Source organism: Manis pentadactyla, chromosome 4 (genome assembly GCF_030020395.1).
Source record: "Manis pentadactyla isolate mManPen7 chromosome 4, mManPen7.hap1, whole genome shotgun sequence".
NCBI lineage: Eukaryota > Metazoa > Chordata > Mammalia > Pholidota > Manidae > Manis > Manis pentadactyla.
In genome coordinates, this window is record NC_080022.1 from 135,157,113 (window position 1) to 135,179,713 (window position 22,601).

At 45.7% G+C, this 22,601-nt stretch overlaps 1 protein-coding gene and 3 non-coding genes across 9 annotated transcripts; all 4 read left to right on the forward strand.

The window, feature by feature from the left end:
- The first annotated feature begins 2,392 nt into the window (after positions 1 to 2,392).
- CTC1 (CST telomere replication complex component 1) lies at positions 2,393 to 20,415 on the forward strand. Of its 6 annotated transcripts, XM_036895863.2 has the most exons (23): positions 2,395 to 2,493; positions 4,826 to 4,989; positions 8,470 to 8,707; positions 8,855 to 9,066; positions 9,387 to 9,543; positions 12,501 to 12,782; positions 12,883 to 13,011; positions 13,579 to 13,811; positions 13,923 to 14,100; positions 14,199 to 14,399; positions 14,899 to 15,025; positions 15,651 to 15,765; positions 15,900 to 16,224; positions 16,313 to 16,402; positions 16,673 to 16,866; positions 17,707 to 17,795; positions 17,891 to 18,062; positions 18,352 to 18,429; positions 18,869 to 19,013; positions 19,105 to 19,169; positions 19,410 to 19,575; positions 19,668 to 19,794; positions 19,945 to 20,415. In XM_036895863.2, exons 1-23 carry the CDS (start codon positions 2,461 to 2,463, stop codon positions 20,082 to 20,084), a joined length of 3,660 nt encoding a protein of 1,219 aa, XP_036751758.2. In that variant the 5' UTR covers positions 2,395 to 2,460; the 3' UTR covers positions 20,085 to 20,415. The 6 variants fall into 6 exon arrangements, with proteins under 6 accessions (XP_057356883.1, XP_057356884.1, XP_057356887.1 ...); XM_057500900.1 differs by lacking the exon at positions 19,668 to 19,794 and having other exon boundaries at positions 2,393 to 2,493; XM_057500901.1 differs by lacking the exons at positions 19,668 to 19,794; positions 19,945 to 20,415 and having other exon boundaries at positions 2,393 to 2,493; positions 19,105 to 19,182; positions 19,410 to 19,546.
- A 1,044-nt stretch (positions 20,416 to 21,459) lies between these two features.
- Positions 21,460 to 21,533, forward strand: TRNAI-AAU (transfer RNA isoleucine (anticodon AAU)). Its single transcript has one exon. It is a non-coding gene; the product is annotated as a tRNA-Ile (tRNA).
- A 416-nt stretch (positions 21,534 to 21,949) lies between these two features.
- TRNAS-AGA (transfer RNA serine (anticodon AGA)) lies at positions 21,950 to 22,031 on the forward strand. Its single transcript has one exon. It is a non-coding gene; the product is annotated as a tRNA-Ser (tRNA).
- A 183-nt stretch (positions 22,032 to 22,214) lies between these two features.
- TRNAT-AGU (transfer RNA threonine (anticodon AGU)) lies at positions 22,215 to 22,288 on the forward strand. The gene has a single exon. It is a non-coding gene; the product is annotated as a tRNA-Thr (tRNA).
- Positions 22,289 to 22,601: the final 313 nt, after the last annotated feature.

Below are 22,601 nucleotides of genomic sequence, written 5' to 3' on the forward strand. Positions count from 1 at the left end.
AAGCCTCACCCTAATTCCAACCCTGCCCCAGACGGAACACTTACCACCTGTTTGGTGTGTAAGGTTCCAGGCTGTTGAATAAGTACTCTCTGGCTCACTTCTGACAGAGGCTATGTGTTGATTTATGACATCTGAAGTACTCCTTGGTTTCTTTCCCTCTAGGCATTCCCTAGCTCCACCCAACACCTGTCTTCCAGCTCCCTCCAGAAGCCTTTATTTGCTCAGCTCTTTGCTTAGTCCTGTCTCCTCCACATTTTAGCACTCCCACTGCTTTCACCTCCACATAGTGAATTCCAGATGTATCCCTCTGGCTCTGATCCCTCTCCTGACTTTGGTCCCGTACTTCCAGCAGCCTCCTGGACAAGCACAGCCTTTTCAAAACCACAGGTCTGAGACAGCCCCCAGTCCTCCACACTTCCCTCCCTCTGTGATAGACCAACCACTCTTCTCCGTGCTTCCTTGACCTCCTCTCATTCACCACTTTCCTTTAAGATCCTTATTAAGTCAAGCCTGACCTACTTCAGTGGCCTCCTGTTCTCTTGTGCCCCTCATTTGGTCCTACACATTGCCACCAGATTAAGTTCCTAATCTGACATTTAAATCATTCTAATGGGGGTGGTAGTGTATCCAGTACAACTTTCTCTGATCACTATAGCCTGAACCCAACCCTCCCTCCTGTGAACTATCAAAAGTAAATCCCAGGATATAGGGTGCATCTTCATGAATATGATAAATAGAGAGGGTCTTCCAGAATTCAAAGCAAAAGGAATGATTAGGTTTGCGACTTTCATGTGGCTTTGACTGGTGTCCTAACAAGGGTAGTGTAAGTCCAGGGAAAGGAAATCCCGGTGCAAAATACCTCTAAAAACTGAAATCAGTCAAAGGAAGAAGTAAAGTTTAAAATCCATTTATTGCTTACAAACTGCAGTCCGGGGCAGTTTCTCTCTTTCCTTCTCCAGCAGAAGCAAAACCGCCCCTCCCCTCCCCTCTCGGGTACAGATCCATACTTCTCTCCACCCTTGAGTGCCTGTTGATATGCAGATGTACTAAAGCCAGGCGAGATATTCTGGAAATACTACAATTTTACCTACAGGTAGCTAGTGTGGCTGGACTGGAGAGAGATTTCAGCTTCTTCTGGGGGATATGTTGTTGTTTTGGTGGAAAGGGAAAGAACACATCTCTGAGGTAATAATGGGAAATAACTGCAAACAAAAATTCACTTTATAAAGAATTTAGAGTCACAGTGCATAGCAAGTTCATGCAATAAGGAATAGAGAGCTTGCATCAAATGTGAAGTTGAATTAGGGGATACCATAACTCAAAGTCTTTATTCCCTATTAAATGACTGTAGCATTCTTACTGTCTATAGTTTATTATGTTACAATCAACATTTACTATCTTGTTCCAAAAACGATTTGAAGCTGCTGTAACAATGGCTTTAAATGCCCCTCTTCCACTTTACCTTTTTAATCTCTCCTCCTCTCCACTCTCTCTGACTTCTTTGCATTTCTTTCCACCACAGGGTCTTTATGTTTGTTGCCCCTGCCAATTCTTTCTCTTTTATCTCCATCATTTGAATCCTTCATCTCTTTCAATTTTTTACTATAAAGTCACCTTTTCAGTAAGGCCTTCTCTGTATAAAAAGGACACACTACCCCCTGTATGCCCTACTTCCCTTTCCATAGCACCTATTACTAACATTTTATACATTTTGTCTATCTATCCAATCTATACTGTCAGTCTCCTTGTCCTAGAATGTAAACTTCATGAAAGCAGATTTTTTTTATCTTTGTTCACTGCTGTACCCCCAGAGCCTGGCACACAGCTGCATGAATTCTGTTCACTCCATTGCCTACTAAGCCGTGAAATGAATGGCTGGTTGACTGAATCAGTGAGAGCAGAGGCTTTCATTGTTGATCCACAAATATTTGTCAAGCTCTTATTTAGCAACAAGCACTGTAATAGGCTCCAAAATACAAAGACAAATAAATAGGATAAAGCTTCTAGGTACTAACAATCCAAGTGGGAGAAACAGTTAAAAAATTACAGCAATGACTTAAGGCCACAACCCAAGTGTGAATGATGTGCTCTGGCTGCCTTAAGGAGGAAACACTTTCTGCATGGCAAGATCAGGGAGGTGGAAAGATGCTTAGAAATTACCTAACAGGCCGGCTTTGTTTGAGCTCCTGAGCTCCCCCACCCCATCGTAGGGATGCCAGACAGGATGTCACTGGGAAACAGGATGCCAGGATGACACTGACACAGCAGTGTCACAGTCGGGGACAGAGGTGCGAGTGGAGCAGAGGGATTCTAAGCAGAGAGCAGAGAGGATGCCAGGTGGGTAGGGGCGGGAGATGGAGGCGGGGACGCGCCTGACGATAGCGTCACCGAGTTGCTCCCGTGAGCACTCGCGCCCAGGGCCGTTCACAGACCTCCCAGGGGCGGGGCTTCGGGCGCGTAATGGCAGCCTCCCAGGGTCACGCTCTTTCCTCCGTGAGTGCCTTTCTCCGTCCCTCCTCTAATTTTTTCCTGTCTTTCTCGGATTTTTTTCTTCCCCTGTTCCCTCCACCTTGCTTCTTGCCTCCCTGACTTCTCTGGCCGCAACCGGGCGAGGGAGTTCTGTGAGACTGTTCGTCCTACCACTCTGGTTCTGCGAATGTATTTATTCCTTCAGTCCCGCTCCCCCTCTGTGAGCCTTACACCGCCTCTGTCCACCACCCTCTAGGCTTCAAGCCCATTGGGAAGCCAGGAGCGGACTAGTGAAGTGTGGGGCTTGTGGGTTCCTGGGGGAGACCCCTGACTCAGCTGTAGCGGAAAGGGATAATAACTCTTATTAATCAAGAAAAGCTTCTGAGAACCGAAGTGCGTGCAGGAGTTCGCAATACAGAAAAAGCACTAACCGAGGTTTCAAGGCGGAGGCAAAAACATGTTCAAAGGCAAGAGATAGAGCAAGTATCTTTGAAAAACTCGAGAAATTCAGTTGAGTGGTGGTGGAGGACGGAGTTATTGAAGGGTTTTAAGCAGTTTTCGTTTCCTGATGTAGCAGTGTGGAGAGTACCAGTTAGAAGGCTGTGGTTGAAATGCATGAGAGGTAATGGTGACTCTGACCGTGGCAGCGGTATTGAGGTTGCAGAGGTGAAGACAGAGTGAGAAAATATTAAAGAGCTAGAATCCGAAGGACTTGGGTCTTGTGCAGGGAAAGGAAAGAGTTAAGGATCCAGTTTCAGGGTAGAACTATTTGGTTGAGGATGCTGTTTTCTGTTAGTGAACATTGGAGTGGGTTTTGTGAACAGTTCGTGTTGGACATGTGTGGTACGTGTAGGTTGGCCATGTGGAAAATCTGGTCGGCAGATAGTATAACTAGAGCTCAAGAGAGAGATCTCAGCTAAAGTAGAGGTTTAGGAATATCAGCATCTATTATGGATGACTAGTAAAAACATCCAATGGATGTCATTGAGGGGAAAGTTACAGTGTTCTCAAATTTCAGCCTATATCAATATTAATCTGGGGAGCTGATTTAAAATGCAGACTCCTGTGTCCCCTACTCCCCCCAGGATTCTGATTCAGTAGGTGAAATCCAGGAATTTGAATTTTTAATAAAATGTAGGTGATTCTGAGGTAGTGGTACCCTCTTTGGGAAATGGTAGTATTCAATGTGCCAAGCAGTGGACAGGCCCTCAGAAGAACAGGAGCTAAAAAAGAAGACTGTGAGAGGAAGACAAAAAATATGAGAGTCTAGGCTTTATGTTGGTGGAACAGTTCTGAATAATGACCTGGCCATTTTTACAAACCTGACCCTGAAAGAGAAGGTGGAGTGAAGGTCAGAGTCACTAGTAGGGCTGTCCACAAGGATACGAAAGTCATCCAGTGTTCTTTAAAACTGCTTCAGATTAACTGAATGTAGAGGATTGATAAAAAATCTAACAGAGGAGTATTGGAGGAACAGGGATAGAGTGGTGTAATGGTTTACAATTATCACTGGGGTTCAAGAATAAAGGTCCTACCCCTAATTACTGTTCAACTCTGTCAGAATTTTGAAATAAGCCACCTAGCATTGGACTTAGGCCAAGGTGGCCCCTTCCCTAGAGTGCTCTCTATATACAGGCAACTATGTATCCAGAATCTGGCAAGTATACAAAGATAAAGATGGCTCATGTCCTCCTTAGGAAGCCCACATATTAGCTGGGGAAAAAAAAGAACAGGAAACAAATCTAAGGGTTATATCTTACATATATTTAGCTTACGAGAACTTGAATGTATATACGTGACTGAAAAAAGGAAATGACTAAAAATCATACTCTGTGTCCTTTTCATGCACTGTCCATTATTAGGCTCATTTACATTTACATATTACTGTACAGTACTATGTCCTATTCTTTATGAATAATTTAAAGGATTTTTTTCAAGGGTGATTTAGACCATTCTATTTTTTCGACTTGCTGACCCAGACCCCACTATACCTAATGATAATTGCTCTTAATAGAAGGATGTCAGAGCGCCTTGGGAGCTCCAAGAAGGGAGCCGCATTCTGCCTGGGATGGTTAGAGAAGGGGTCACAGAGGAGTATATCCAGTTGAGTGCTTTAAGGATTGGTAACAGGTTTGTTAGAGAAAGAGGTAAGACCAAAGCTGGATGGCTAGCTGTCAGGTAATTGTGTGGCTGGACTAAGACTTATAAGGCTTCTTCAAGTTCTAAACTCCTTTATTTTTCATCTTCATTTACGTGCCCTCTTGTTTTTTTCCCCCCATTCTTTTATTTTTTCCCCACAGTTCCTTGGTGGGCAGGATGGTCATGAAGGTGTTTTAACTAGATTCACTTTCCTCAGGAGCAAGCCTGGCTTGCGGCTGCCCAGGCCTTCATCCAAGAGACCTTATGTCCAGGAGGCAAGGAGCCTAACGTCCAGTTGACTCAGCTGGTAATTGACTGTGTAAAAACTATCTGGTTGTCCCAGGGAAGGAACCAGGGTTTTACACTGCCCCTCACCTACAGGTATGTAGAAGTGGGATTCAGGGGAAGATTAAATTTGGGAATAATAACTGTAGTTGAAAAAGGGAAAATAAGAAGAGTGAGGAGAAACTTACTAAGAGGAGGAAAAGGTGGTCTAAACACAGCTCCCTTCTGCTAGACTTCATTCTCCATCAAGCTGCTTTCCTTTTCTGTAGTTCTCCTAAATTGGCACAAGTCAAGGTTAGAGACAAGGAAAGGAAGAGAGAGGAAGAGGGAAATCAGAAGGAAAATTTAGAAAAAGAACTCTCAAAAGTAGGGAGAGGCTGATACTGTTTCATTTTGTGTGTTAGGAAACTAAGGTACAAAGAGAGAGCTATGACTTCACCCAAGTGCAGATAGTTGTGTTTTAAGACCTGAGTCGAAAGTCTTCTGAAGGTGTATTTGTTTTTTCAAATTTACACTACCATTTCCCAAACCGTTCTAGGCAATGTTAATAAAGTGCCAGAAGAAAAGGGTTCCATGACCAAATAAATTTGAGACGTTGAATATGATAACCTCTCTAGGAGAGTCACGAGGCTCATTAATATATCAAAGGCTGTGAAAACTCCTGTGGGGAAAAAACCTGCTTACCTCCCTTTAGAAGTAACCACTGTCTTGAATCTGGAGTATATTATTCTTAATTATATTTTTATTACACATGCATCTATCTCCAAGCAATATCTAGTAGAATTTTGAATACTTTTTGACTTTATATAAATGGTACCTGCCTTAATATCCTCTTCAGTTCGCTTTTTGTTCTTAACGTGCTTCTGAGATTTATTTATATTAATAGCTCTAGTTCATTTATTCTAACTGCCCTGTGGTATTCTATTATGTGAATATACATATCATCCTTTTTTAATCTTCTAAAAAGGAAAAAAGGCAGAAGTCTGTTACCTTTCTTTAATTTGTCATTTCCCAAATTTATTTGAGCACAGGATACTATTTCCCTGATACTGTCTAAACCTGCTTATGGCATTTTGGAAACACTTCGCTCAGCCTGGCAATCTATCTCACAGTCAGTAAAAGCAAGGGAACTTTGGTGAGAAGACAGCTTACTCTGTGTTATCCCAAACATTTTCACAATTCTATGTGAATTTACTCACCCATGGACTTTGCTTTAAACCGATGGTAACTAAAAATGCTGACCCACCAGAATGTAAATCAGTGTTCCACTTCCTTCATTGAGGAAGTCTTGCCTGCAAGAAAGAGTCAGCTGAACTTGGCAGTGTGCTTTTTGACATTGTGTATATCCAGGTATTTATTGCTCAACTTTTAAAACCTTAACATTTTGCCATATTTGCTTCAGTTCTTTTTTATAAGAAGTAAAACATTAGAGATTTAGTGAGGCCCCCAGTGGTCTATCCTCGTCCAGTTCTCCCTGACCCCTTCTCCAAAAGTATCTGCTCGCTTGAAGAGGAGTACAGGCTCATTGGGTGTGCACAAATCAGCCTCACTAGCCACTTTCATTTTATTCTCCAGTGAAGTTGTACCAGTTGACACCCATAGTAACATATATCTATTTCCTGTGCCTTTTCCAAATCTGGTGTTTTATCTTGTTAATAAAATTTTTTTTTGTCTATTTGATGGGTACTAAATGATACTTTATTTTTATTCCAAAGCAATTTGTAAGGACTTTTTTTCTTTTCCTCCATTGGATTCTATTTTTTCTTTCTTTTCTTGTAATTCATGTCCATGTCCATAACTCGAAAGATTAAATGCATTGTTTGTTTAAACAGAATGAGATTTGAGATCTCATTTGAGAACTCTCCTGCTTGCATGGGAAAAGTCCTGGGACAGGAAAGCTACCTACTGATTAGTCATAGTCAAAGGTGTTGTGATTTCCATGAAGCCTGTATTCCACAGGGGTTAGAGTCTTCCACAGGTGAATTGAATATGGGCCTAATAGCCTCAGCGATCACAGTCTAATTAAAGAAAGATCCAAATATCTCAAAATTCTGGCATTGCTAGAATACTAAGAAAGTGATAAGGCAGCAATTTTTAGAAAAGTTAGAACATTTTTAAAGTTTCTTTTATTCTTCAAGATAAATGCAAACTAGAAAGCACAATATGTAGAAGTGAGGAGTCCATAAAGAATGGTGGATGAGGTAAAATAGAAATTATTTGACAGATATAACTATTTTAGTCATTTTTCCACTGCCCTTCATTGGGTGCCTGCTGTGTGCCCGACACTGTGCTAGGCCTTGAAAATTGGAGAGCAGTGACAAATGAATGGGGTTTGAGGTTATCACCTTCAGTGTCCTGACCTAGACTCTGAAGCATCTAGGAAAGGTGACCTCTGTCCTTAATTGTTTTCTGTCTAGAAGTTGTCTAGAGTCAAGAAATAGTTCTTTCCGGTTGCTTTTCCTGGGTCTTTGGAGAAGTAGGGAGACACAAAGAACGTGGATTCTTGAGTGAGATACACGTGGCTTTGCCACCTTTGCCATTGTGTACCGAACCTCTTGAAGTTTCCTCATTGGTGGTGTTTACAGGGGGGTTTGGTGAAGATTCTATACATTACTGAGTGAACACATCCAGTATGTTATGTGCGCAGCAGGGGCTCAGGTCTTTAGTTTCTATCTTTGCCTTTTTTCTTCTCTAAAGCCATTTGGGAAAGAATGAAACAGATGTTGAAGGGGAGTGGGCCATCTAGAACAGCATTCCCAACCTTTAGTACTCACACATAGGTGATATCCCTGACTGCAACAACTAAGTTGTGATGTTTTATAACCTTATCCTGTTTCTTTTCCACTCAAAAAATCATGGCAATACAAATGTGTGCAATAATGGTATTGAAAAGATGTGAATCCATCACAGCTTTGATAATTTAACTATGGTTTATCACTGTCTGTGATACACCTCGTAATTGATAGCGACTCAACATTGCAACACTTTTCTTGAGGATGGCTGATCTCAGTCATCTCTTGAGAATTGGGAACTCTTGGTATCAGCTCTCATCAGCCTGAGCTTCCCAGCCAGTCTCTAGTACTGTGATATTCTAGACTAGGAAGGAAATCTGGCTGAGGCCATTAAGGTTAAGCCATTAGACAGATGCCCAAGTGGCCCCATTGGAGTTCTCTGTGGAGCTAAGAGCTGAGATGCTGTCAAGGGAGCTGTATATGATATCTGTAAGTGTTCTCCCACACTCGTCTCTGCAGGCTGCTCTTACCTGCCTACTTCATTTCTCTGTGTCCTCTCTGTGGTACTGTATTGTTCAAGGTACTATTCATCACAGACTTTGATCCTACTTTCCCTACGTACACTGCTTGGTCTTCGGAACCAGACCCCTTCCTCATCTTCTTAGGCTCTTTCCCTAAAGTAAAAGCTGCCCTAGAGCTCCTTATCTTCAATCAGTCAGACTCCTCTCTTAGTTTCTGATCCCCATTGACTATTCTTTGGGCTCTTGGGGGTTTGTCAGGGTTGAGGGTAACTTCCTAGGCTTGGACGCGGTTTTTCAGGACCTCTGCTCCCTTCACTTTGCAGCTTTGTCTCAGTACAGGACCTCAGAACTCACCAGCACCTCCCATGCTGCAGTCACCTGTCCTGGAGCAGTAATGCGTACCAGGTTTGGGCCCAAGAGGCTGGACTAAGTGGGACTCCCCTGCCCCGGGAACGCCTGTTACTTTTAGGGACATTAACAGACCTATCAGGGGACTTGGAACAAGAATGCAGGAATGGAGACCTCTATGTGAGAGATAACACTGGTATGCTGGGCTGTGAGGTGAGTAGGAAGAGGGAGTCAGATGCCTCAGATCCCAATAAGAATAGTCTAGGGAGTGAGGCAGTTAAGTCTCTGAGGGAACAAAGGTGGAGGGGGCTCGATGGGATGGTAGGGTCCTGGTTAACCCTTGTTCTTGGTCTTTTCTAGCTCATAGATCTGGACCTTTCTTGGTTGGGCCATCTCTTTCTGTTCCCCAGTTGGAGTTACCTCCCTCCTGCCAGATGGAATTCCTCAGGGGAAGGACACTTGGAGCTCTGGGGTGTCCCCGTGCCAGTGTTTCCCTTGACCATCAGTCCTGGCTCTCTCGCCCCTATCCCTGTTCTCTATTCAGAGACTGCTTCCCACCTGCTGAGGCACAGGTGATTTCTCCCTCTTTTGTGGAGGAGGGAGCACTGTGAAACTGGAAGGAGGATGGTGGGTCAGTGGAAGGAGAGAGAGAAGTATTCAGAGTCACACAGATGGAATATTCCAAATCAAGGGAATGATGGGGTCTCTCTGAATGGTAAGAGTAGGAGTTTTCAAGAGAGGTGCCTTGAAAACAGTAAGAGTTTGAAGGAGATTTTTAGAGCAATAGCTTTGGGCTATGGGAATTTTAAATCACTACTAGATTATAGTAGAAGGGAAGGCGTTTGTAGGGAAAAAGAAAAATAATACTGATTTTTTCCACTTCCTTCTTTAGAAGCAAGCTCAGAGGTGTGCAGCCAAACCTGGCTGGGAAGCTGGTGCAGTTGAGTGCTCTGGTGAAGAGTCCAAACAGAACTTACTTTGTCCTGTCTCTTGGCGGATTATCCCCAGCTAGCAGCCAAGCTGGCAACCATGTGTCCGTTGTTGTGCAGGTGAGGCTTGGGGTCAATTTAGGGGCAAGGAGGTAGGGAAGAGGTGTTAAAACTCTTAATAGGAAAGATAACATCAGAGGAAGAAGCATGTAGGAAAGGAGGACAACTCAGGAGAGTGTTTGGGAGCAGTGCTTTTGAGGGAGATTCCAGGTAACATTCCTATGTACAGGAAGTAGGAAATAAACTTTCCTACTATGCAGTCGGCGTAGGCAAATTTTTTATTGTGTGTGACATTCTGAAATCTGCTGGAATCTCTTGTTTTTCCTCTGCATTAGAAGGATAACCAAGAAAAGTATTCATCTTAGCACCATTAAAACATTAATACATATACTTTTTCTCTATTTGCTAGTGTAATTTTAAAATCATTAATTTTTACACTATTATTTTATGACATATGTGAATAATGTTTCAAAAGCATTCAAAACAAAGGTTAAAAAGACTCTCTATCAAAAAAGGAAACTGAAATTTATGAGCCCTTTAAGAATTCTCACCTGTACATGTCATGAGCTTGAATAAGTGATTTGAGTGTAAAGGAACTAAAAATGCATAGCAGCTTGCCCAAATTTGTGGTCTTATTTTCTCTCCTGGATTAGAGAAGGACTTGTATATTTTCTTGACATTAGAATATTTTAAGTCTTCTAGAGATGTTTAGAATATTTTGTGCAGCATGGGGTAGGTTCATTTATCTATGGCTTGTCAAGGGAGAAATTTCTGAAATGCACTTGAATTTCTGTAGGGTAACTAAAGTAGGGTAAGCCCTTTTGGTAGTTTATAATCTTATAGATTCTACATGTATTGATTTATAAAACAAGCAGAAAACAATACAAAACAGTCTGTAAATCCCAAGATGTGTAGTATAGTTTGTAACTGCTATAAGCAGGGCATCTAGAGCTTGTTCTGTGGAAGGAAGCCTTATGAGGGAGTTTAGACTTGATTTGGGTCTTGAAGGATGGGTAGGATTTGAATCACTAGAAGAGTGGGGAGGATATTTGGGACTGGAGAATCACTCATGACATAAAGATTCGACCTTTATTGAGTATGTGGTATCTGATCAGCACCTTGGTCAGTTCAGAGGCACAGCCCTGAATAAGATAATGGCTCTTGTCCTCTGGAAGCTCTCAATCAGGTAAATAAATGAGTGGTTACTGGGTCATGGAAGATAGATGCACATGCATGAGGCACTCTAAGGGTACAGAGGTGGGCTTCAGAATAGGCCTGGGATGTCGGGAGGAGTGATCTTAGTATGATTATAGGCTGCCGAAGAGGCATATTAGGGATGCAGTATTGCTGTAGATGATCCTAGTGAATCTCTTCTTCGATAGAGGAACTGAGGTTATTTCTTCAAAATGGAAGACTGGACTCTGAAAAGAGGAGTAAAGGTTCAGGGGAACTGCAGTGCTAGGTGGTTGGGGATAAGAGATTGCCGAGCAGGAATAGGAGCAGCTGAAGAGGATCAACATCGTTTGGCATTGGGTGGCATGGGTCTGTCTGCCTCAGGTAGGGTTCTTGCCTTAGAATAGGAGCTGAGGAAACACAGTTGTGGTGATGCTGTATCTTAGACTCAAGGGTGAAGGTTGAGTGAAAAGGGCAGGACTTGGGATAAACATCAGATCCTGACATTGAGGCAGGAATCAAAGGACCTCCATGTCTGAATGAAGGAGGAAAGGCTGCGATATTGAAGGTCCTATTGAGAGGTTAGAGGAAGTCTGATGAGTATAGGGAGAGCGGGAATGAATACACCACTATTCATTCATTTTTTCAGTCAAGCCATTATTAACTACTTGTTTTGCATAAGCAGTAAGCTTGAGTGAGGTCTTAATAATACCTTATGACAAGTTGTGATGTTCAGGGTCAAATGGGTGGTACTCAGCTGGTTTTAGAGTAGAAATGGAGGTCTGTGAAGTTGAGCATAGGACTGAGGTGCAGGTGTCTTGAGTCCTCATGTGTTTTGAAGCCCCTGCAAATGGCAGCAGTGTCATTATGCCTGTGGAAGGAACATGCCCTAGAAGACTGTTACATTTATGAATAATCTCTTTTCCTCTTGTGCTCAAATTTCTTCAACAACCACCTTTATCCAGCCCACATGATGCCCTGCTGACATGTTTATTTTTATTTCCCTATTTTGATGTTTCTTCTTTTCCTGTAAAATAAAATTCTTCAACATGTCATTTCTAGTTTTTTCCTCATCGTGGCTCTCCCAGTGGTGCCCTCCAACTCCCAAGAACATTCCTTCTCCATCCTGGCCGGTGTGATCACTGCCTTGCTCTATCTGAGTTCTGAACATTTCTGTGTTGTTGCCAACTGCTTGACTCACCCTTCTCTCTCTTCTCCACTTTGACAAACCAGAGCTGTCCTTCAGCACCCTGGTCAAGCTCTGCTTCTTTCACTAGGCCTTCCAGATCATTCCAACCCATCCTGACCTCTTTCTTTCTCTCAATCCTTGCCTAATGTGTATTATTTTTGACTCTTGATCATATATGGCTCAGAATTAATACTTGGGTTTGTTTCTGTGTTCCCCAGTGGCTTGAAATATGTTGGAAAATAGGGAAAGGTCTATTGTATTTCCCTTAACATCCATCTCAATACTGAATACATATGTACCTTGTTCATACTGATTAAATAAATGAAAGTTGTTTGTTTGTTATGGGGTGGGATGAGAAAATACAAAAGGGGCATCATTTTCTGAACAGAGTATTTATTTTTTGAGGAAGTTTTAGGGATGGTTTGTATTGTGGGGAAGGGATTAGGAAATATTTGGCATGCCCTTTGAGAGGGGAGAGATCCCGAAAGTTAGGTTCCTTGAGATTTAATTGGCAAACAGGGAAGATGAAGAGACAAGGCAAGACTTGTGAGGAGCAGATCTTTGAGGTCAGTCATGATGGAAAGGGACTATGGCAGAGGGGCAGCATCTTGGGGAGCATCTCACATACTGTGTCGCTTGCCTCTGCACAAGCCAGATCCCTGCCCAGCTGGTGTGGCATCGAGCCCTTTGGCCTGGAAGGACCTATGTGCTGACAGCGCTGCGAGTATCCAAGATCCGTAATCACAGTCACCATGTTTGGGTGACCAGTCCCTCCTCTCGTCTGTTGCCGCTGAAGCCAGAATGTGTGCAAGAGCTCAAACTAGAGCTAGATGAACCCCCTTCGGAGGCTAACCCCATGCCTCTCATGACCAGCAACTCCCAAGGCAGAAAGGAGCAAAAAGGTCTTGTCCGGAACTCCAGACTCTTATCATATATGGTGAGCACAAGAGAGAGATGCTGGAGCTCAAGGAGCAGGAAATGTGGGTGTCCGAAGAGGAAGGAAATAGAGATCAGCTGGACCTTTGGCCTCTTTGCAGGGAATGGTCACTGGCGTGCTGAATCAGCCTGCTGGCCTCTATGAACTGGATGGGCAGCTGGAACTCTGCCTCGCCTACCAGCAGTTCCATACTCTCAGGCGGGTGATGCGACCAGGAGTCTCTCTGGAGGTATGTGAAGGGTCAGGGCTGGTGACAAAAAGAGGTTCTCTTGGCGACTGCTCTTACCTTTACCTTTACTGAACAGGTCTTTTTTTACAGCAGTGTAGGAACTTTTACAGCAAAAATAGTAAAATAGTAAGTGTGTGTTGGGAGGGTGGGGGGACTATGTGCTCTTGTTAAGAATGATTTGGACAAGAGCTCAGATGAGGAAGGTGTAGAATCTGGGGCACTGGGAGGAGGGGTGCGGCCAGAGCATCTCCTTCATAGACTGACCTAACTGGAGAAGGAGATGTCGGGGCTAAAGCGCAGGTGCAGGACCGGGACGGGTCGCCTGCTGAGTAGCTAAGCCATGCCTGCCAGGAGCTTCCTGGCCCACAGAAAGGCAGAGGGTGGCTTGTGGGAAATGAAGGCTTCCTCCAGGGAGTGCCTTGTGATGGAAAGTGAGGCAGGGAGACTGGAAAAAGACATAAGGGAGAAATTGTGTTTCTCCTAGAACCCAGGCAGTGGGAAATTGTGGTTAACTCTGCCTGGGATCGTTGAGTTTGGGGCTTTTTCACTTTTTCTGCTTTCCCCCAGCTCCAAGATGTTCACCTCCTCCAGTCAGTGGGTGGAGCGACAAGAAGGCCAGTGCTAGCCCCTTGCCTCCGAGGTGCTGTTCTGCTTCGGGGCTTCTCTCGTCAGAAGCCTGAGACTCAGGTTTCCCACCCAACCCAGGGGGCCTTCCTGTATGAGCAGCTGGTATGGGAACGTCAGTTAGGACTTCCCCTCTACCTGTGGGTTACCAAGGCCCTGGAGGAACTGGCCTGCAAGTGAGGAGGATAAGGGGCTGGGCTGGGGAGGCAGGGGCAGTAGGAAGGGAAGCAGGATCCTGGAAGAGGTATGGTTTTGGGAGGAAGTCACAGCTTCTTTCCCTGGCCAAGGCTATGTCCCCATGTGCTGAGACACCACCAGTTACTGCGGCATTCCTCTCCTGGGAGCCCCAGCCTGGGATTACAGCTGTTGGCTCCTACTCTGAATGTTCTGGCTCCACCATGCAGCCCTAGTCGGAATGCACACAGCGAGATCCTTGAACAGCCCCATAACTGTCCACTCCAGAAGGTATGGTAATGGGAAAAGACGTGTGGCAGAGCTAATGTCCTAGAGGACACCTAAGACACATGGGATGTGCGATCTGATTTCTCTTCTCTCCCCTACAGTACACTCGGCTGCAGACTCCCTGCTCTTTCCCCATGCTGGCCACCCTGAAAGAGGAAGGGCAGCGCAGGGCCTGGGCCTCCTTTGACCCTCAGGCCCTTCTCCCCATCCCAGAGGCTTCTCACCTGACCAGTTGCCAGCTCAATCAGCACCTAGCCTGGTCCTGGCTCTGTCTGCTGCCCTCTACCTTCCACCCAGCCCAGGCAAGTGGGGCTCTAGCAGTGCTCAGGGAACTTCCTCCCCCTCCATCCTCACTTCCACTACCATAGTCATTGCTTGTCATTTTGACTACTAGCATTTAACTAGACTGCTCGGTCTCTTCTTGGCCGCCTCCTACTTATTTTTTCCTGCAGCCCCTGGAAAGAGTGGGGTAAATATAACTTGGATTACAAAACTCTCTTGTTTTAAATCTTTTGTTTCTCCTGGTACATATTGAGACCCAAACTCCTTATATCTTCTGAGATCCTGAATGGTCTCATGCTTCTAACCACAATTTGTACACTTTCTCTTCTGCTATTACATGTGTGATGCATGTGTGTTTTTTCACATCTCTCTTCCCTACTTGAATATAAGTCCATTGAGGTCAGAGAACTGTCTTTTTTGTTCTCTTTGTAGCTAACATTTAACACGTGCCTGACACATAGTAGATGCTCAATATTTGTTTAATAAATGCTTACTACCTCGGCCTTCATCTCCCTGCAGGTATTAATTGGAGTTCTGGTGGCTTCATCTCGTAAAGGTTGTCTGCAACTTCGGGACCAAAGTGGTTCCCTCCCCTGCCTACTCCTGGCCAAGCACTCACAACCCTTCAGTGACCCCCGGCTCATAGGTGTGGAGTTCAGAGGTGGAGAGAAGATGGTAGTGGGGTAGAGGTTCTCCAAATGGGAAGGGGACTGGGGAGCAGAGAGGGGCTTGGGAAGAAACTTCTGCTGGGTTTTTCTAGGGATGTTGAAGTGGCATATGTTGACCAAAAAGTTTTGAAAGAAGTCTGGGGGACTGGTATTGGCAGGTAGAGAAAAGAATTAAGAGGTTCTCTAGCCAGAATTCCAATTCCCAACATTCATTGCTCCCACCATAGCTCCTAACGTGCATGCCAGAATGGAAACTCCCATTCCCTACATTCTTAGTTTGGAAGAATAATGGTCTTATTTGGACTTACAGAGATTTTTAGGCAGGGAAACCCATGGAAGGAAGGTTTCTTAGGTCTAGGAATGGGTGTTTTTGGGATTTGTGAGAAAGTAGAATTGAGGCCTCCAGCCTAGGAGCTGGGGGGTAGGATTGGACATATGGATGGAATGGTTTCTTTCTTGAAGGTATCATCCTGCTAAAGTGGACATCAATTGTGTTAGTGGAGCAGTTCTGGCCTGCATTGGGCAGTAAGACCTGCAGGGTGGTCTACTTCACGCTTATTCCACAGTTTTCTCTTGCCAAAATAGAAAACTTTCTTCCTCTAGGCTGCCTGGTGCGGGCAGAGAGGTTCCAGTTAGTTGTAGAGAGGGATGTCAGAAGCAACTTCCCTTCCTGGAAGGAGCTGGGCATGACAAGCTTCATCCAAAAGCAGCAGGCCAGGTTGGCTCCTTGGTGGGGGGTGGCTGTCCTTCAAATCTTGAGGGGAAGGGAAGGGTCTGGTGTAGGTGGTACTACGCTGGGGCCCAACAGCAATGCCTGCATCCCTAACAAACCTCTATTCTCTCCCCCAACAGAGTCTATGTCCAGTTTTTTCTGGCTGATGCCCTGATCCTGCTGGTTCCTAGACCCGTCCTTCACTCAGCTACCTCCTCGGTGTCTCCGACAGAGCACCCCCTCCCAGAGGGTCCCCACGTAGGGCAGAGCCGGCTTTTCTTGCTGTCCCACAAGGAGGCACTGATGAAGAGGAACTTTTGTGTCCCCTCAGGAGCCAATCCAGAGGAGCCTAAGCCCACCCTCAGTTTCCACGTATCAGGGAGTTGGCTTGGGGGCACCCAGAGGAAGGAGGGGACTGGGTGGGGCCCACCTGAGCCCAAGGGAGATGAGAATAAGGATCAGAAGGTAAACTGAGATTGCAGGGTCCTAAACCTGACCTCCTGTGCCCCTAGCTCTGTCTGGGTCCCCAGTACCCTGCCCTCCCTCCTCACAGGTTCTCTTCATCTTCCTTGGCTCCTCAGTCCGCTGGTTTGAGTTCTTGCACCCAGGGCAAGTGTACCGGCTCGTGGCTCCTGGCCCCTCCGTGAGTGCCCTACTTTGTCATTCCTTTCCTTAGACAGGGCTTTTTGGCATGGGGTCTGGAGAGGGAGTGCCCATGCCTGGTCACTCTCTAGGTCTCCATGGGAGCAGGGAGGAAGGGTGGATTTCGATCAGATAGAAGGCCTGTCTATCTAGATCACTTCCTTCACCAGACTCCACAAAGAGAACAAAATTAGGTCATAGTATTTTATGAACCTCCCTCTGGACCAGGACACACCCAGAGCTCAGACAGTCGTCTTCCCATTCCTGGCAGACTCCCCTGTTGTTTGAGGATGGTGGTTCATCCTGTATATCGCAGCGTCCTCTGGAATTGGCTGGCTGCGCATCCTGCCTCACTGTCCAGGATGAGTGGACCCTGGAACTTGAGAACTCCCAAGACATCCCAGATGTGCTGGGTATCAACAGGGCACTGCCTGAGTCCTCGCTGACTAACCTGCTCAGTGGCAAGTAAATGTCCACAAGCTTTTCCAACTAATTTGGTGACTCTCTCTTCCCCCACTGTGGCTGGGCTTGGTGACCAGTTCATTCTCTGCTATCACATGTATTTCTTTAATGCAATTTAGCTGCTATTGGAGTCATGTCACTATAAGTTGAAAGTTGTGTTTCATACCTGATATTTCTCCAGTATGTTATTTGAAATGATCATAAGCAAGCTTTTTAAAAATTACCAAAAATCCATAGCAATAAAAGAAATAAAGGGAACATACAAAAATATAAGGACAAAAGCTGAAAATTATAGAGAGGGGCTTTGCTCCAGAGCATGTAGCAGCTAGCTTATGTTTTCAGAAACAACTGTGTTTTCCTCAGGTAAGCTTTTTGGTATAGCTGCACATGCAAATGAAGAAGTTGCAGAGATACTGCCTTCTGTGTGGTGAAAAAACCCTATTGGATTTTATATGTAATTTTTATGAAACTGATCTCTATTAAAAATGAATGTTTTCAAGGATCTATAATTTGAAGAAATATAAATTTCATCAGCCCCAGCATATTAAGCTGCAAATGATGGACCAAGATTTTAGGTGTAAGTGTAAGTAGAGATTTAAGTCTGCTGATAACACTTCTTGGTAAGGCCTCTGGTTACAAAGTTGTATAGGTTTTGAGTGATCTGCCACTACTGTAATTTTCCTGTAAACCTGTTACTTTTAGTGTATAATTTGACACAGTGTAAGGTTTTTCAGGACTTCATAGATGATGTTCTAGCAAGTGCTTTCTCTCCTTTTTCTCTGACTTGCCCCATTCTCTGCTTTCTTATGCTTCCATTCTCACTACATTTCTCTCATCCTCCAGGTTCACCGATTCCTTGGTGTCTTTCTCAGCTGAGATTTTGTCACGGTCGCTCTGTGAGCCACTTCCAGCCCCTCTCTGGATGAAACCTGGTAACAACACCTCCTTTGGGGGAAGATGCGAAAAATAATGATGGGACCTTGTGGTCCTGACAGGTGGCCCTGACTTCTCCCCTTTCCTGCCGTAGGGAGCCCTGCTGTGCGAGGGTGTGTGAAGCTAACTGTAGCTCTGGAGACTGCTGACAGTGAATTTCCCCCTCACTTGGACATATACATTGAAGACCCACACTTACCTCCCCAGCTAGGACTCCTTCCAGGAGCCCGGGTCTACTTCAGCCAGCTAGAGAAAAAGGTTTCCAGGTGAAGATCTACGTAGCTGGCCTTGCCTCCTCTCCCTACCGAAGTGGTTCTCTTGAATGTTTACCCCTACCTAACTATGCTGCAATGACACATTCTATCTGCTATCACATTCCATATGTTAATCTGGCATTTATGCCCTCTGCTGTCACAAGGTATTCTAGCCCAGCCCTTCCTCCATTCTTCCCTCTGCTTTGGTGTCTCTCAGAGGAAGTCATCCAAGCCTGTAGTACAGTCCCAGCTCCTACCTCAAACTGACTTCCACTCCTCACTCTGCCCCCTTCCCTTGCAGATCCCACAACGTTTACTGTTGTTTCCGGTCGTCCACTTATGTGCAGGTCTTAAGTTTTCCCCCAGAGACCACAATCAGGTGAGTGCCCCAGGCCCTGATTCCTAAACTTCACAGCCTCAGGTCCACATCCCATGCATATTCCTGGCTCTGGAAGTTTTCCCATAATTGCAGACTTCTCCAATCCAGTAGAACATAGTGAGTCAGAAGGATTTCCTCTGCCCCAAATAAAAAATGCCCAAAACCTACCCTTTTATTCAGAAATTGTTGTGTTCTAGGCTCTTAAGGCCTTTCAGTCTAAAATGCAAATGTCTTTGTTGACTAACATCTTGATTGTTCAAGCCTAACAAATAATTGATGATGATGGCAATTAGGAATCCAAATGGGAGCTATGGGGCTTCCAGGAGAGCATGGAATCGCTACCATCTCCATCTCTGTGCCTGCTGAGTCTTCTAGACACACTCTGCTTTCTTGATCCTGTTGGCTGTTTCTTGACTTCCACTCCCATCTCTCTCTTTAGCGTTCCCCTGCCCCACATCTACCTGGCTGAACTTCTGCAGAGTGGCCAGGCCCCATTCCAGGCCACTGCTTCTTGCCATATTGTTTCTGTCTTCAATCTTCAGCTCCTCTGGGTGTGTGCTCACTGTACCAGCCTGTGCCCCCAGGTATGGAAGGGGACTGTCCGTGCTGAGTGTGGGGTGCCAGAGGGATGTAGTGGGGCTAAAAGGATTTTTCCAACCACTTCCTTCATCCCAGGGAAGGTGTACTCGTCAGGGCTCCACTTGCCCCACCCAGACATGTGTAAGCCAGGCCAGCATCAGGTGAGAACACAAGGTGGGCGCCCATTCACCATTTACTTCCCTATTAAACAACTTTGTCTGCTATCCCTATGTTAGTGTAATTCCTGGCCTGTGGGAATTGGTTGATAAATTTCTTTGAATGAGTGAAAGAAGATAAAATGAGCTACAGTCGGAAATGGTAGGGAGAGAGAGGCATGTTGGGTCCAGGTGACTGACCATCTGGGTTTGCTGTGGGAGTTTCTGCTTCCCCTGCCTCTTCAGGCTCCTGGTGGAGGATGGGACTGCCGAAGCCGTGGTGACCTGTAAGAATCATCATGTGGCAGCAGCACTAGGGCTATGTCCTGGTGAATGGACCTCCCTGCTGGAGTGTGTCCGAGGGCCAGGGAGAGTGGCCTTGCAGTTCACAGGGCCTGGAGCCCAACTCGAGGTAAGATATGCAGTTCAGATACCCAGATTCCTGAGGGTTTGGTAGAGGTTTTAAGAATTTGAGTTCTGATTAATTTTGAGTTCACTTTCTAGTCCTCAGCCAAGATTGATGAGCCGTTGAACCACTTTCTCCGGACACTTTGTACCAGCCTCTCTGTTCTTCGCCCTATTGTACTTTCTTTTGAGCTTGAAAGGAAATCCTCCAAGATCACCCCATTAGGTAAGGGTGGATGGGGGCTCAAAGATAGATGGGTTCCCGGAGGAAGAGCAGCAAGGGATTGATAGTTTTCTGGAGTTGGGGAGGAAAACAGTGGATGGGGACTAAAAACCACATACATAAGGCATGTGTTTTCCTCTCTTCCCATCACAGAACCTCCTCGGCTACAGCGATTCCAGTGTGGGGAACTCCCTCTCCTGACTCATGTGAATCCCAGGATCCAACTGTCATGCCTCTCTATCCAGGAGCTCCAGCAGCTCAGCTCCCTGGGGACCTTTGCCTCTTCCTGCTAACCTGAGCTGCAACAATGGCCTGAAAGTTCTCTCTGCCCCACTGAAAACCTTGAGGCCTGGTCCCAGCTACCATGGCCCTGACCTTCTCTGTGATTGCACCAGGACCCCAGATCCCAAGATTCACAGACTGCTACTCTACTGTATTTCTCCTTCATAGTCTGGTGCCAACCTGCCTTGGGGAAATTGTCAAAACAGGCAAATCATAACACTGTTGATATTTCCTCTCCGGTTGGGGTCAAGGAATTAGCACTGACAGGTGGCACCTGAATTATACCAGTGTGGCAGGGGCCAGAGAAATAAAAGATTGCCCCTTGTGGGGGTTCATGTGACAGGCCCTTTGGCCTACAATAAATCTCGTGATGATTCTCATTTGTACTTATCTCTGGGGTCCCAGGCCTCCTGACCTCCTAGCAGCAGCCCATCATTTACCATCATTTTAGCCCTGGCATGCCATCCCAAAGTTGTCTGGGAGAAGAGTTTCTGGTCCAGCAGAGGAAATGATACCAAAAGTTAGGCCCTAAAGGGAGGAAATTGGAGGAAACATCACTATGATGGTCTCAGTCAGCAAGGTTGGGGTCCAGAAGAAGTCAAGTGTGTGAGCCTAGAGTTGTTGGGAGGGAAAAGATGGGTAGCAGCGGGTAGGGAAGCACCAAGCATTAGGAGGGGCTTGTGAGGATGCTGAGGTCATGTAGCACTCCAGTCAAGGGGTCAGTGCTGTGGGATTCCCTTGGGCCAGGCCTAAGGCAGATGTTTAATCAACATGTAGACTCCTAAGTCAGAACCCACAAAGCTAGGTGTAACACCAGGGAGAGGAAATCCTGGGGCAAAATACCTCTAAAACTGAAATCAAGTCAAAGGGAGAAATAAAGTTTAAAACCCATTTATAGCTTACAAACTGTGGTCCTGGGCCATTTCTCTTTCCTGTTGGGCAGAGGCAAGCAAGACCTTCCCCTAACCTCTCAGGTAGGCCCTCAATTGCCCAGGTAATCACCCACTGATATGGAGAGGAACTGTTTTCCACCCCTGAGGAACACCTGTTGATATGTAGTTGCACTAAAACTAGGAGAGATACTCTGGAAATACTACAATTTTACTGACACTAGGGTTGCAGGAACAATTCTTTAGGAGAGCTCATGCATTTGACTGGTGTTCTCGCATTTCTTTACTGGGAGCTGCCCCCTAGATGGAACAGTAGAGCGTACTCACCAGTGTTAGAGTAGTCCAGAGGGCATTCCTTCTCGGCCATAAGGGATCACTTCAGTTTGTATTTGGGAAGTCTGGGTTGGCTAGTCCAACTGTGTTCTGCAGCTTAAAATGGTCTTGCCTGCACTTTCTGATACATATGTAGAGATCCGAGAAAGCTCGCATACACCTTGGCCGGTTAGCTCAGTTGGTTAGAGCGTGGTGCTAATAACGCCAAGGTCGCGGGTTCGATCCCCGTACGGGCCAGTTGTTTCTTTTTTCGGTTAACCCGTACCTGCCATTATCTGGTTTCTTCCGGGAGCAACTCGACCTTTTATTGCAAATGACATGGATCTTACTGCTTCTCAAAATCTGAATTTGTAGCGCACAGCAAGGCTTGGAAGAGAGTTCGCTGGCCTGGGGCAGGAAACGTTCCTCGGCGGCTACTGAGCCTTCTCTGCCCTGGGAGAGCGTCCTTGTGGTCAGTGGGAGAATGGGAAAGATCCGGGACGAGGATTACCTAGAGGCGGAGCCGGGCGCAGGGCGGTAGATTCCGATTCTAGCCTGCTTCTGCGCTCCGGTTGGCTGGTCGACTCTGCCTGAAACCATAGATTTATAAAAGTATTGTTAGCGGGGCAACACGACTAAAAAGGGCTAGGGACGAAAGAAGTCGTCACTACGGTGTAGTCGTGGCCGAGTGGTTAAGGCGATGGACTAGAAATCCATTGGGGTCTCCCCGCGCAGGTTCGAGTCCTGCCGACTACGCATTTCTTTTAGCATCTCAACTATGTACTGCTGGTCACATCTGTGATTTATTCAACATTTGGAAGGGGTTCCATAGGTGGATGTTTGACACCAAGTTTGTTTTCCGGAAAGTAATTTTAGAGAAACGTGAAGTCATGCTCTATGTTTTTATAGTACAATCTTGGAAAACAAGCTGGCGTGTTTGGCGCCGTGGCTTAGTTGGTTAAAGCGCCTGTCTAGTAAACAGGAGATCCTGGGTTCGAATCCCAGCGGTGCCTTTAAAATTCGTTGGGAGGAAAACTTACGTTACGTTTTGTCAGTGAATATATTCCTTAATGGATATTTCCATTGTTTTTAGACTAGAGTTCGCATCCAGATTTCCTACCAAGATGGGCTGCCAGTTCCCTGTGACTGCTGCTGCAAAAGCTCAGCTGTGAATTGGCCTCCACCTTTCTTTTCGCAGCCGCATGCCACACCCCCGCCGGCACCCCAGACCCTGGGGAGAAGGGCCGCCCCAGCGCCCTGTCTCTGTCCCAGGACATCCCCTAGAACCTGAGTCGGTCTGCTTTGTTTGGTTTTCATAGCAGTTCT

What these genes read in the sequence shown, in the direction of transcription:
- CTC1 (XM_036895863.2), top strand. Translation starts at nt 2,461, where the DNA reads ATGGCAGCCTCCCAGGGTCACGCTCTTTCCTCC. An exon ending in ACACTGCCCCTCACCTACAG is followed by an intron (nt 4,990 to 8,469) that starts GTATGTAGAAGT and finishes TTCACTTTGCAG; the next exon opens with CTTTGTCTCAGTACAGGACC. An exon ending in ACTAACCTGCTCAGTGGCAA is followed by an intron (nt 16,867 to 17,706) that starts GTAAATGTCCAC and finishes CTCATCCTCCAG; the next exon opens with GTTCACCGATTCCTTGGTGT.